The sequence below is a fragment of the Phycodurus eques genome, chromosome 1 (assembly GCF_024500275.1).
Source record: "Phycodurus eques isolate BA_2022a chromosome 1, UOR_Pequ_1.1, whole genome shotgun sequence".
In the NCBI taxonomy this organism is placed as follows: domain Eukaryota; kingdom Metazoa; phylum Chordata; class Actinopteri; order Syngnathiformes; family Syngnathidae; genus Phycodurus; species Phycodurus eques.
Window position 1 is genome coordinate 33,249,636 of NC_084525.1, and position 12,500 is coordinate 33,262,135.

At 43.4% G+C, this 12,500-nt stretch overlaps 1 protein-coding gene across 5 annotated transcripts in view; it reads right to left on the reverse strand.

The window, feature by feature from the left end:
* The window catches only part of spo11 (SPO11 initiator of meiotic double stranded breaks), a 19,731-nt gene that overhangs the window by 160 nt on the left and 7,071 nt on the right, over window positions 1-12,500 (reverse strand). For 2 of the 5 annotated variants that reach the window (XM_061689094.1, XM_061689084.1), the window contains 7 exons: window positions 6,252-6,288; window positions 5,690-5,799; window positions 5,468-5,567; window positions 5,145-5,182; window positions 3,326-3,402; window positions 2,689-2,800; window positions 1-2,273 (listed from right to left, as the gene is read on the reverse strand). The exon at window positions 1-2,273 is cut by the window's left edge and continues 160 nt beyond it. In XM_061689094.1, the coding sequence (XP_061545078.1) occupies window positions 2,154-2,273; window positions 2,689-2,800; window positions 3,326-3,402; window positions 5,145-5,182; window positions 5,468-5,567; window positions 5,690-5,799; window positions 6,252-6,288 (594 nt within the window). In that variant the 3' untranslated portion in view covers window positions 1-2,153. The remainder of the gene's footprint in view (window positions 2,274-2,688; window positions 2,801-3,325; window positions 3,403-5,144; window positions 5,183-5,467; window positions 5,568-5,689; window positions 5,800-6,251; window positions 6,289-12,500) is intronic. The other 3 variants (XR_009769382.1, XM_061689114.1, XM_061689105.1) reach the window with 3 other exon arrangements.

Sequence of the window (12,500 nt, forward strand, 5' to 3'; positions counted from 1 at the left end):
CGATACCAATCAAGCCGATTAGATCGGCAGATTTAATATGCAGTATGCATGTGTGCATGTGTATAAATGCAGCGGCTGAAATAAGTATTTAACAAGTCACCATTTTTTTACTAAATATACTTTCAACGGTGCTATACACCTAAAATCTATCAATAATCAAACAGCAATCCAGACCCTTGTCAGTGCAAATGAACATCAGATGGTTCAGTCCTAATTTATGGCCAACAAAAAGGTATAATTGCCAAGGTGTGAGTCAAGACACATCTCAGGATGAGTAAGAGCAGAGAGCCATCTGAAGACCATCACAAACTCATTGTTGGAAAACATCACGATGGCATTGATTACAGGTGCATATCTAAGCTTCTGAACGTTCCAGTGAGCACGATTGGGGCCATAGTACGTAAGCGGAAAGCCAATCATCCAACCATAAATTTGCCTCAATCAGGTGCTCCTCGCAAGATTTCTGACAGAGGAGTACAAAGGATAATCAGAAAAGTTGTCCAAGAACCAAGGACCACCTGTGGAGTGCTTCAAAAAGACCTGGAATTTGCAGGTACTGTCGTCACAAGGAAAACAGTGAGTAATGCACTCTGCCGCCATGCCCTCTATGCACGCTCACCACGCAAGGCCCCATTGCTGGGAAAAAAAAGCAGGTCAAAGCTCGTTTGTACCAATCCTCTCGAGAGGGGTTGGAATCTCTTCCACTCTGGAGTTGCCCACGGTGAGAGGCGCCGAGCAGGTGTGGGTTTACTTATTGCCCCCCGGCTCGGTGCCTGTACGTTGGGGTTCACCCCAATGGACGAGAGGGTAGCCTCCCTCCGCCTACGGGTGGGGGGACAGGTCCTGACTGTTGTTTCTGCCTATGCACCAAACAGCAGTTCAGAGTACCCACCCTTTTTGGAGTCCTTGGAGGGGGTGCTGGAGAGCGCTCCCGCTGGGGACTCCATCGTTCTGCTGGGGGACTTAAATGCTCACGTGGGCAATGAGAGTGACACCGCCCCTCCTTCCCCGATCAGAACCCGAGCGTTGTTCTGTTATTGGGATTCTTTCCTCATCACGGCTTGTCCATAACGAACACCATGTTCAAACATAAGGGTGTCCACAGGTGCACTTGGCACCAGGACACCCGAGGTCGCAGTTCGATGATCGACTTTGTGGTCGTGTCATCGGACTTGCGGCCGCATGTCTTGGACACTCGGGTGAAGAGAGAGGCGGAGCTGTCAACTGATAACCACCTGGTGGTGAGTTGGCTCCGATGGTGGGGGAAGATGCCGGTCCGACGTGGCAGGCCCAAACGTATTGTGAAGGTCTGCTGGGAACGTCTGGCGGAATCCCCTGTCAGAAGGAGTTTCAACTCCCACCTCCGACAAAACTTTGCTCATGTTCCGGGGGAGGCGGAGGACATCGAGTCCGAATGGACCATGTTCATATTGATAGAAGGGTGATGAGGGTGGAGCTGCCAGGCAAGTGAGGTAGAGGAAGACCAAAGATAAGGTTGATAGATGTACTGAGGGAAGACATGAGAGTCGATGGTGTTAGAGGATGCAGAAGATAGGCTTACATGGAAAATATGACGCTCTGTGGTGCTCCTAATGGGACAAGCCGAAAGGAAAAAGATATAATTTTATAAAAAAGATATAATTTTTAAATATCAAAGAAGAGGGATTCATGCATTTTCAACATCTCTTTTAAAAAATCTGGATGTAGCTTTTACAAACCTCAGTATATGTAACAATTAATAAGATTAAAGGTCATACATATCATCCCACATTTCTTCAGTTGACCCACCTGTGTTCATATCCTGAACGTCTTTCCTAAAAGATAAACTCTTAATTCTTTCAGTTGTCTTCACCTGCTACCTTACTTACCTGAGAGTTGTCCTCCATAATGATTCCATTCCTTCATTCAATTGTTTGGGTAAGAGAACAATTAGTCTATTATTTTATCCTTACAATATATTTTTTATTTTCATGCCCAATGGCTTGGGCAGCCAAAATAATTATTTCTCTTTTTTTCAAGTAATTTTTCAATGCACGCGAAAAAAAACAACTATTTATTGTGTCGATAACGGTCAAACTGGTCGTTTACATATAAGGTCAATTCCAACCCGTTTTGTCATTAGTCTTTTGTCCCGCTGGATGGCAGCATTGTGCTCATAGCCAGCCCCCAAAGCGCAGCTTGTTGGGCAGGTAGATGCTGGTGAGAAAATCTGGACCTATGGCTGCCAGTGACTGAATTTCAGCTTTGAGTCTATTCTTCTGCATCAACGCCATCTACGATGAGAGCAAAACAGGCTTTGGTCAAACTCCTCTGTCATCAGTTGCATAAGTCACACCTCAAAGAAGGCACTCAGTCCATGAATATAGCAACAGTTAATATAGTCACATTATGAGAAAAAAACCAAATGATGATTCTACAAGTTATCAAAAGTTCAATATGAAGCAGAGGGTTGGCAAACTGCATGAGCATAAAGATAAAAAGAAACACACGCACACCATCCTATTGCAAAGATACACAAAACAAAATGTTTTTGTTTTTTTTATGAAATTAAAGGTGAAAGTTGAAGATCTTTGCAAACAGAATACATTTTTCAAGGGCAAGTGAATTTGGTCTGCAGGTTGGCCACACCTGACAGAGTACACGTTTCCCAAATACTGTAAATCCCCAGTTTATCAATTTCTTTCTGACCTCTTTAAGCCATTCTGGTTGGTCCGTTACATAGGGCCGTTTGAGGAGGCTGTCCAGTTTGTTTTCATCAGTCTTGGTGAGGGGGAGCAGAGCACTCCGGGGAACCTGCAACCTCAGGAATGAAATTAGTATTTTACCCTTCAACTTGTTTTTAAGGGTTAAGAATAAAATAATATGACATGTAACAGTACTTGTAAACTCGATAATGGTTAAAAAAAATTAATAATAAAAAATTCTTCAAAGTTGACAAATTCATGACACAATTTGTCATGGTTACTTTACTAGCTAAACTGTATTTTAGCAACATCCCCACTAAGTGGGAAAATTACCCTCCAATTGAGCATTCATTCACTCATATATTGGAATTAATGAGATGCCCACATAAATTGTGGTTGACTCGAACTTCACACTTTAATTTTTCTCATTCACATATTTAAAAAAAAAACATTGCAGTACTACAACCTTTATTGACAGAACAATTCAATGAATTGAAAAATGTCATTTAAAGTTAAACTTTGCTTCAGTTTGATAAAACTCCATCTATTGTTCTCAGATCTTCCAAGCAATAAACTAGAGCCGGCGACAGAAATCAAAACAAATAGTCAGGAGGAAGTAGCAGGAGGAGTTGAGTCCAAACCTCTCTAGGTCCGAGGGGAGGAGGCCTAACCACATTGCACTGGGGATGGTCAGGCTTTGGGCCTCAAACGACATGGCCTATCGAGAAAATGCACAGAAACAAAGTTTTGCGTACAAGGGTGCACAGGTCAACCCTATGCATTCTGTGTTGCCACAATGCCCAACATGTGCTTATAATGTAGTGAAAGAACACAAGCACCCTCAGCAACATGTTCATTTCATTACAGTTTAAATCTTTCGGGGTGGATGATTGGTGTATAAATTAGATCATTGCAAATTGGAAGAGTAGAACAGGGGTCACCAACAGGGAGCCTATTGGTTTAAAAAATAGCTCATTAGTAATGGGACATTGTAAATTTCTAGGAATGTTGTAGAAGTGATCATTTGAAAATGTAAACACTTTCATATATTTAGAGTATAGCAATAAAGTGTTTCATATTGATATATGTTTCCATCCATCCATCCATTCTCTGTACTGCTTATTACCTCTAGGGTCACAAGGTATGCTGTAGCCCATCCCAGCTGACTGTAGGCAAGAGGCGGGCTACCCTGAATTGGTCGCCAGCCAATCCCCCATTTTTTGTGTTTCCTACCTTGTTAAATCCATCCATCCATCCATTTTCTGAGCCGCTTCTCCTCACTAGGGTCGCGGGCGTGCTGGAGCCTATCCCAGCTGTCATCGGGCAGGAGGCGGGGTACACCCTGAACTCGTTGCCAGCCAATCGCAGGGCACATAAAAACAAACAACCATTCGCACTCACAGTCATGCCTACAGGCAATTTAGAGTCTCCAATTAATGCATGTTTTTGGGATCTGGGAGGAAACCCGAGTGCCCGGAGAAAACCCAGGCAGGCACGGGGAGAACATGCAAACTCCACACAGGCGGGTCCGGAGATTGAACCCGGGTCCTCAGAACTGTGAGGCTGACGCTCTAACCAGTCGCCCACCGTGCCGCCCCATGTTAAATCAATCCATCCATCCATCCATCCATTTTCTGAGCCGCTTCTCCTCACTAGGGTCGCGGGCGTGCTGGAGCCTATCCCAGCTATCATCGGGCAGGAGGCGGGGTACACCCTGAACTGGTTGCCAGCCAATCACAGGGCACATACAAACAAACAACCATTCGCACTCACAGTCACACCTACGGGCAATTTAGAGTCTCCAATTAATGCATGTTTTGGGGATGTGGGAGGAAACCGGAGTGCCCGGAGAAAAACCATGCAGGCACGGGGAGAACATGCAAACTCCACACAGGTGGGGGCGGGGATTGAACCCGGGTCCTCAGAACTGTGAGGCTGACGCTCTAACCAGTCGTCCACCGTGTCGCCCCTTGTTAAATCATTGTTGATAATTATTGTGAGAAATTATTAACATGAAGTCACTGATGGTGTAGTGGTACAGTCGCCTGACTTTGGTGCGGGCAGCTTGGATTCAGTTCCCACTCAGTGACAGTGTGAATGTGAGTGCGAATAGTTGTCCATGTCTATGTTTGCCCTGTGAGTGACTGGCGACCAGTTCAGGGTGGAGTCCACATTTCACCTGAAGTCAGAAGGGATAGGCTCCAGCGCCCCGCAACCCTAACCAGGATAAGATGTGTTGAAAATGGATGGATGGATGATTAACATGATCAGTGTTCACACAGATGAAAATGATTAATGATCAAAAATAACTTACTAAAATGTAAATTTGTTATTTCAGAAGTGTGAATCAAACTGGTAGCCCTTTACATTTATCTGCACCCATTAAGGTCAGAGTTTCAATAAGATTGGCCCTTAAAGGCCTTAACAGAATGGAGCAATAATTGACCAAATGGAACTCACCACTGATCCATACTTGTAGATACACATGATCTCAATGCCTGGGAAAATCAGATACACAACAGGCCATAATCACCAACACATCAGAGCAATTACTCTGAGAGATGCGCAACAGAGCTCACAACAAAGTAAAGCATTACATATGTGTACTGCCATGCAACAAAAAATAAGTTGAATGTCTGGATGAGATTAGGCCAAGTGGAATATGAGGCTGAAAAGACACCCTGAGGCAGCTAACAGGTGATTTGGGTCACAGACTGTTTAGTGAGAGGAAATATGTTTCGTAGTATGAGATGTAAAATTGGGCTGCACTCAAGCAGATGTACCATGCGGGTCAGCATCCACCAGAGTGAAGACAGGGACATGCAACACGTCCCAGAGCTTTCTCACCATCAACCTGCTGTTCACATCTGGAAAGCCTTTACCCTTAAATAGAAAAACACACACATGCTCGCTCTAAAAAAAGGACAGCTGTGCTTTGAGGCCACATTAAGATGAGGAGATTATTATCCAAGTTAGGTCAAAGATAAAAAGAAACTATGACATACTGTGATCATGATACAGGGAAAAAGCTTTGTGCAGAAGTCATCTTGAAGAAGTCTCTGAAATGTAGCATCCTTCTCAACTATAAGGATGAACTTGGCAGATGATATAATATCTGTGCATGGCTAAGGCAAAACATAGTGCCTGCAGTCGATTAGCACATGCTCAAGTACAAACACGAACAGTAATGATCCATCCATTTTCCGTACCGCTTAACCTTACTAGGGCGTGCTGGAGCCTATCCCATCTATCTTTGGGCGAGAGACGGGTACACCCTCAAGTGGTCGTCAGCCTATCACAGGGCGCATATAAACAAACAACGATTCACACTCACATTCACACCTTAGAGTCTTCAATTGACCTATCATGCATGTTTTCTTTGGGGGGGCATGTGGGAGGATACCGGAGTACCCGGAGAAAACCGACGCAGACACGGGGAGAACATGCAAACTCCACGCAGGGGAGGCCAGATTTGAAACCGGGTCCTCACAACTGTGAGCCAGATGTACTAACCAGTCGGTCACGTGCTGCCAACACTAATGATATTGAACATAAATCAAAGGATACTTTGGATGCCTGCAATGTTTGCTGAGACTGCAACAGCCTAAAACAAACAAAAAATTGTGTCTTGCAGGCAGTACCAGCAATAAGCAGTATAACCACAGAATGTATAAAATGGTGAACATCACTATTGTGATGTCAGCCCTCTGACAATAACCTTGTAGTAGGATGTCTAATTTTGGTAAAGATTAGGATTGACAGACAATGGTGTGTCCTGTTTCCAATCAGAAGTGACAAGACCACCAGCAGGAGTGGAATGAGCGACGTTTTCATTTTCCCATTTTTCCATCACGACCCACTTTTATAAAACTTCAAAACTAGAAAAGTTACTTTTCAAAAATACACCTCGAAAACATGTACCCTAATTTCTCATGTATAATTCGCACTCATGTATAATACGCACCCCCAAAGTTGATCTCACCACTTTTATAAAACTTCAAAACTAGCAAATTTACTTTTCAAACATACACCTCGAAAACATGTACCGTAATTTCTCATGTATAATTCGCACTCATGTATAATATGCACCCCCAAAGCTGACCTCAAAATTCTGTAAAACCCTTCTACCTATGTACAATGCATTTTTCCAATGTATGATTTTCCTACGACTCATATGATCAAAACATTAAGTATTATCTGTATTTTTAGTTTTATTCAAATAATTATTCTGAAGTTAAGCACTTTATTTGAACACGTAATTATTTTTATTTATTTATTTGGTCTTATTTTGAAATTCATAGCCCTACTTTTATTTAGTAAATTAGAAAACACACAGTGATTTTTTGCTCATCATATGTTTGATTACCCAGGCAGAATTTGTAAGGACCCGGGGCCTCATGTACAAAAGGTGTGTACGCACAAAAACATGGCGTCCGTTCTTTTTCACGGTAAAGTTCAGATATATCATGACCATGGAAATGTGTGGTGCCTCACGCCAACTGCATGGCTGGCGTACGTACGTTTCTGTAGCTTTTGGTGCTTTTGCGACATTTAGAGGTGATGCTGGGAAACTGTTCTCATAAATCTGCACACCAGAGACACATGAATAATTACCACTGATGAACAATTCATGCCCGGCAACATTTGATTTCAACAATGCAATTGAGGCTAGGACTGAGGATTCATTTGTTAACCAGTGTATTTAATGAACCACTGATATTTGTGAGGACACCTATTAATTGATCAAGGCGATCATTTATGCCGCCTATTGCCCTCACAATCGCTTCGTGACTCCAGCACATGCACTGAAAAAAAGTCATTTTAATTTACTTCATTTGAACATGTGCATCGGTTGCACATGATTCAAATGTGTTTAAATTGACATAATTTACCCCTCTTCTCCTAAAAATAAAACATGATTTTTTTTGTCAGCGTGCGTGTTCTCTCCTGTGTATTAAAATAATAAATTGAGTAATCAAAAAGGAGTCAAAGTTTTTGATATGCTCTTTGATATGCTGATGTGCTTCTATTTGAATTCAAAGATTTATTACAAATACCACATTTAGGCATGAATCTTTATCTCACAGGGATGAGTGTAGGTTACTGTATGAATACATTTGTTATGAGTTCTAAAAATACTAATCTTGTGGGGTGATCATGAGTTCTAAAAATATTAATCTTGTGGGGTGATCATAGTGAGCCACGTGTCCTCCCATTACCCCTGAGAGAGCAGCATCACCCATGATCGCAGCGATTCCCTCCTCAGTATCAGAATCATCTTTATTTACCAAGTATGTTCAAAAACACGGAAGGAATTTGTCTCCGGTAATTGGAGCCGCTCCAGTACGACAACAGAACACTTTTGAGACATAAACACATTGAGAAAAAGTCACTGAGCAATAAAGGGTTGCTAGTTATCTGGTAATGCCTGTAATATTTTTTTTTATTGAATTTTTTTTTTGACAATTCTGCAAAAAGATGCAGAGTACTCTAGCACTTCAAGCAGAGCAGTTCAAATTACTAATATTACAATAGTCCGGTGCAATGAGCATTGTGCAAAGGGCGCTGAGACTTCAAGCGAGTAGTACGATAGTCTGGGACAATGTTGATTGTGCAAATGTTGCAGATACTCCTCAGTCAGTGTGCAAATGGAGCAGATACTACTCTGCCATGAGTGGCCAGTATTGGTCAACAACAGATATGCAAATAGTGCAGCGTGGTGAGACTACTACAGTGACTGCACGAGTAATATATAATTGGCCCGACAGAAATGTGACAACAAACTCAAGACAAAAAGACAAAAAATTGCCAGCACGTTGTAATGGGATTGCAGGTTAGGTGTTTAAGAAGTTGATTGCCACCTCGAACGGGGTGAGGCCCTCCGCGCCTTTTTTGGCCACACTTTGGTGGTGGGCAGCTTTCCTCCGCTTCACATCCACCTTAATGTCTGACCACTTCTTTTTTAGTTCAAAGTGTGCGCGCTGTTCTGTCTCCACAGCATTGACAGCCGCACGTGCGCTGTCCCATTCACTCCTCTTTCTCGTGTTGTTAACGCCGGAGGACAGCATGCCCAAGATCATTTTCTTGCATGCCTCCACTTCATTGAGAAACTTCACATTCAGAAAAAATATTTTTCTTCATTATTTTGCTCATTTTCCTTTTTTTCTGATCATGCAGAGATCGGCATCTCAGGTGCAGGGTTAACTTAAATGTGATTTGCATATTCAAATATGGGCGTGGACAGGGAGGAGTCGGCTACTCCAACATGTGCGCTCATTTCCACGTTGATTGGAATGTACGAAGGAAATATGCTTGGATTCATGAGTATGCAGTGTTTCATACATCTGAATATTTTTGTGCGTACGATGTTTTTTGGATTTGAGCGTACGCCATGTTTTAGTAGGAAATCCATGCAAGTCTTTGCACATGAGGCCCCAGGACATGAAGGACCATGCGAAACACATTTAATTTTATTTTAATGGGATTCAAATTAAACGGTCAAGCATTTCAGAAAAGCATTATCCTTAAACAAAACATAATCATCAGTCATATTAAAAAAAATATATATATATATATTTCTCAAATTCTGCCAGGGTATGTAAACTTATGAACACAACTGTACATATATGCAGTCATACCCTGTCATATTGGAATGCAAGTGTAGGCTATACTTTTTTTTATAACCAGTAGGTGGCGGTGGCATTTTGGAATGAAAGGGTACAGCTTTTTCATAACCACTAGATGGCGGCATACATTTATAAAATGTGAAATACAGGAAGTCCTCGATTTACAAACGAGTTCCGTTCCTACACTGGCGACTTAACCCAAATTTCCGTGTAAGTCGGATTTCACCGTTAAAGTCGAAATTTACATCAAAATACTTCTCTTATGGGTATTGTCCCATGTGATTGTGACAGCAAGCTCAGTGTGTGTGGGCGTGGGCGTCAATGTGTGAGTGAGACGGGACTGCGCAGGCGTCGTCCGGCGGGACTGTGAAGGAGGAAGGAGTGCGTGCAGGTGCGAGGGTATACAGTAGCAAGTGTAGTGACGGCGACCGGGGAAGAATAGCGATTAGCGGAGGACCCGTTGACGTTGAATGTGCAGAGGAGCTAATAAAGCCATAAAAGCAGCAAATTGGTGCTTTAAGCCTTTATTGTTGCCGCCACCCAGCTCAGCTGTGCAACGAGAGAAGGGAGTTAACCCCGAGGAGGACAACCTTGGCCCTGGAGAAGTCGTCTCCCCTGCGTCTCCTGACCACGGTCAGGTGACCGTAGCAGGAAAGGTTAACACTTCGTAAAAAGAAACTAAAATACATTAAAATTAAAAAAATAAGATGCTGTACTTACCATTACTGCTGAGAGTGTGAAAAAAGGCAAAGATACTCCAGGCACACAAACACAGACAAGCACTATGCACTAGCTAAGCAGAAACACTATGGTGCTGGGGACAAAATGGCGGACGAGGCATGGACGTCGTAGGTCGAGTACGTCGTAACTCGAGGACTTCCTGTATATTTTGTGTTGTGGAATCGTTTTTTTCCATTTGCCCCTATTACTGTGTGTAATGCGCACTATTGACTTTTGACAATTTTGGGGGGGAAATGCGCATTATCCACGAGAAATTACGGTATGTCTTCTTTTAAAGCATAAATACACATAATTACATGTGGAAAATGCATTTCATTAAGGAACTAAGATTTAAAGTAAAATATAAAAATTGCACAAAAAAGATTAGGTCTTTTGACCATTTCTTCAACGACATTAAGGATTTACACTGCAGGACTTCAGGCACAATTCTGAATCAATCCCTATAAAATCTAATTCTTTTGAGTTCTTCTTTTCCTTTCGGCTTGTCCCATTAGGGGTCGCCACAGCATGTCATCCTTTTCCAAGTAAGCCTATCTCCTGCATCCTCCTCTCTGACACCAACTGCCCTCATGACATCTGTCAACCTTCTCTTTTGTCTTCCTTGAGCTCTCTGGCTTGGCACCTCCATCCTCATCATCCTTCTAACAATATACTCACTATCTCTTGTACTCTGCGGGTCTGTTCCTTGAGTCAACTTTTTGGGGCACTCTGAGTTATCATCAGTCACTTTGGGAGCTTGCATTCTGGGATACGACCACCAGGTGGAACAAGGGAGGGGGCACTTTGTTGAAGGTTAGGCGAACATTGGGGCTTCTTTCAAAGATTGGGCGACCAGTCGCGATTCCTCCGCCGGTTCCCATTCCGTGGCAAAGTAATCACAATTGCGCCACGGTTCTGTAAATTTTGCCAAGTGGCCCAAAATTACCGGAACCCCCCACCACCTCCGAGGTCCCCCAAAATGTTGCAAAGTTCCCGTTGAGTCAACAGGCCTCACCACTGGGTGGATGAGTGGGTGATTCCTCTTAGGTGCCCCAAAATGTTGCAAAGTGCCCAATGCTTGTCGAGTCAACAGGCCTCATCATGGGGTGAACAACAAGGATGATTCCTTTTAGGTATACCAAAATGTAGCAAAAAGCCCGTCGAGTCACCAAGGCCGCAACACTGGGTGGATGAGTGGGTGATTCCTCTTCCAAAAAGTAGAAATGTGACCCGAAAATGACTGACCGAGATTTATCTACCAAGTGCGAAAAGTTGATTCCTCCCGACCACACCTGAAATGTAGCAAGGTGCCCCAAAATAATTTATCCACAACCAAGACATACAAGTGTTTGGATTTCTCTTGTGGTAGCTCAAAAAGTAGAAATGAACCGTAAATGACTGTCCAAGTTTATTCTCCAAAGGGTGCATAATGCCGGCGTGTATTTGTGTGTGTGTGTGTGTATGTATATGTGTCGCCTTCTCACCTTACTGCTCATCAGCCCATCCCCCACTCAGTTGGTCTTTTTAGATGGAGAGCATTTCTTGCGCAGTGGGCAAGGGGGTGATTCCTCTTCAAGGGCCCCAATATGCCACCAAAAGTGAACCAAAATATAGCAAAGTGCTCTCGGAGGACCTCCGAAGGTCACCCTCCAGTGCCCAGAGACAGCAGCCAAAAATGACCCAAAATGTAGCAGAGTGCCCTATTGAAGCTCCAGAAGTGGCCCGAAAAGTCCCTTAAAAGTCCCCAAAAGTGTGACAAAGTGCCCTTAGTGGAGCCCCGGAGGTGTTCTTCCGAAACTCCACAGCCAGCTCTCCAAGATGCTTCCATACCTCCACAGGAATGTCATCAGGACCAACTGCCTTTCTAACTTCCCCCTTACTAAACATTGCCACTTCCTGCTCCACCACACTTACCTCTTCCACTCTTTCTTCTCTTTCATTTTCCTCACTCACCAACTCCTCAAATTATTCTTTTCATCTATCCAGCACACTACAGGCACCGGTCAACACATTTTTATCTCTATTCTTAATCACCCTAACCTGCTGCACATCCTTCCCATCTCTATCCCTCTGTCTGGTCAACCTGTATAGATAATTTTCTCCTCCTTTAGTGTCCAACCTGGCATAAATGTCACCATATGCCTCTTGTTTGGCCTTTGCCACCACTACCTTCACCCTACGTCGCATCTCCATGTATTCCTTTCTCCTCTCCTCAGTCCTCTCAGTGTCCCACTTCTTAGCTAACCTCTTGCCTTGTATGATTTCTTGTACTTTGAGTTTCCACCACTAAGTCTCCTGCTACCTACCAGAAGATACACCAAGTACTCTCCTGCCTGTCTCTCTGATCACCATGGCTGTAGTGGTCCAGTGTTGAGAGCTTGTCTCACCTCTTCTTGAAAAGCTGCACAACACTCCACCACATGGTTCTCTGCTCTGCCTTTGTCTTCTTGATCTTTCTCCCCACCACCAG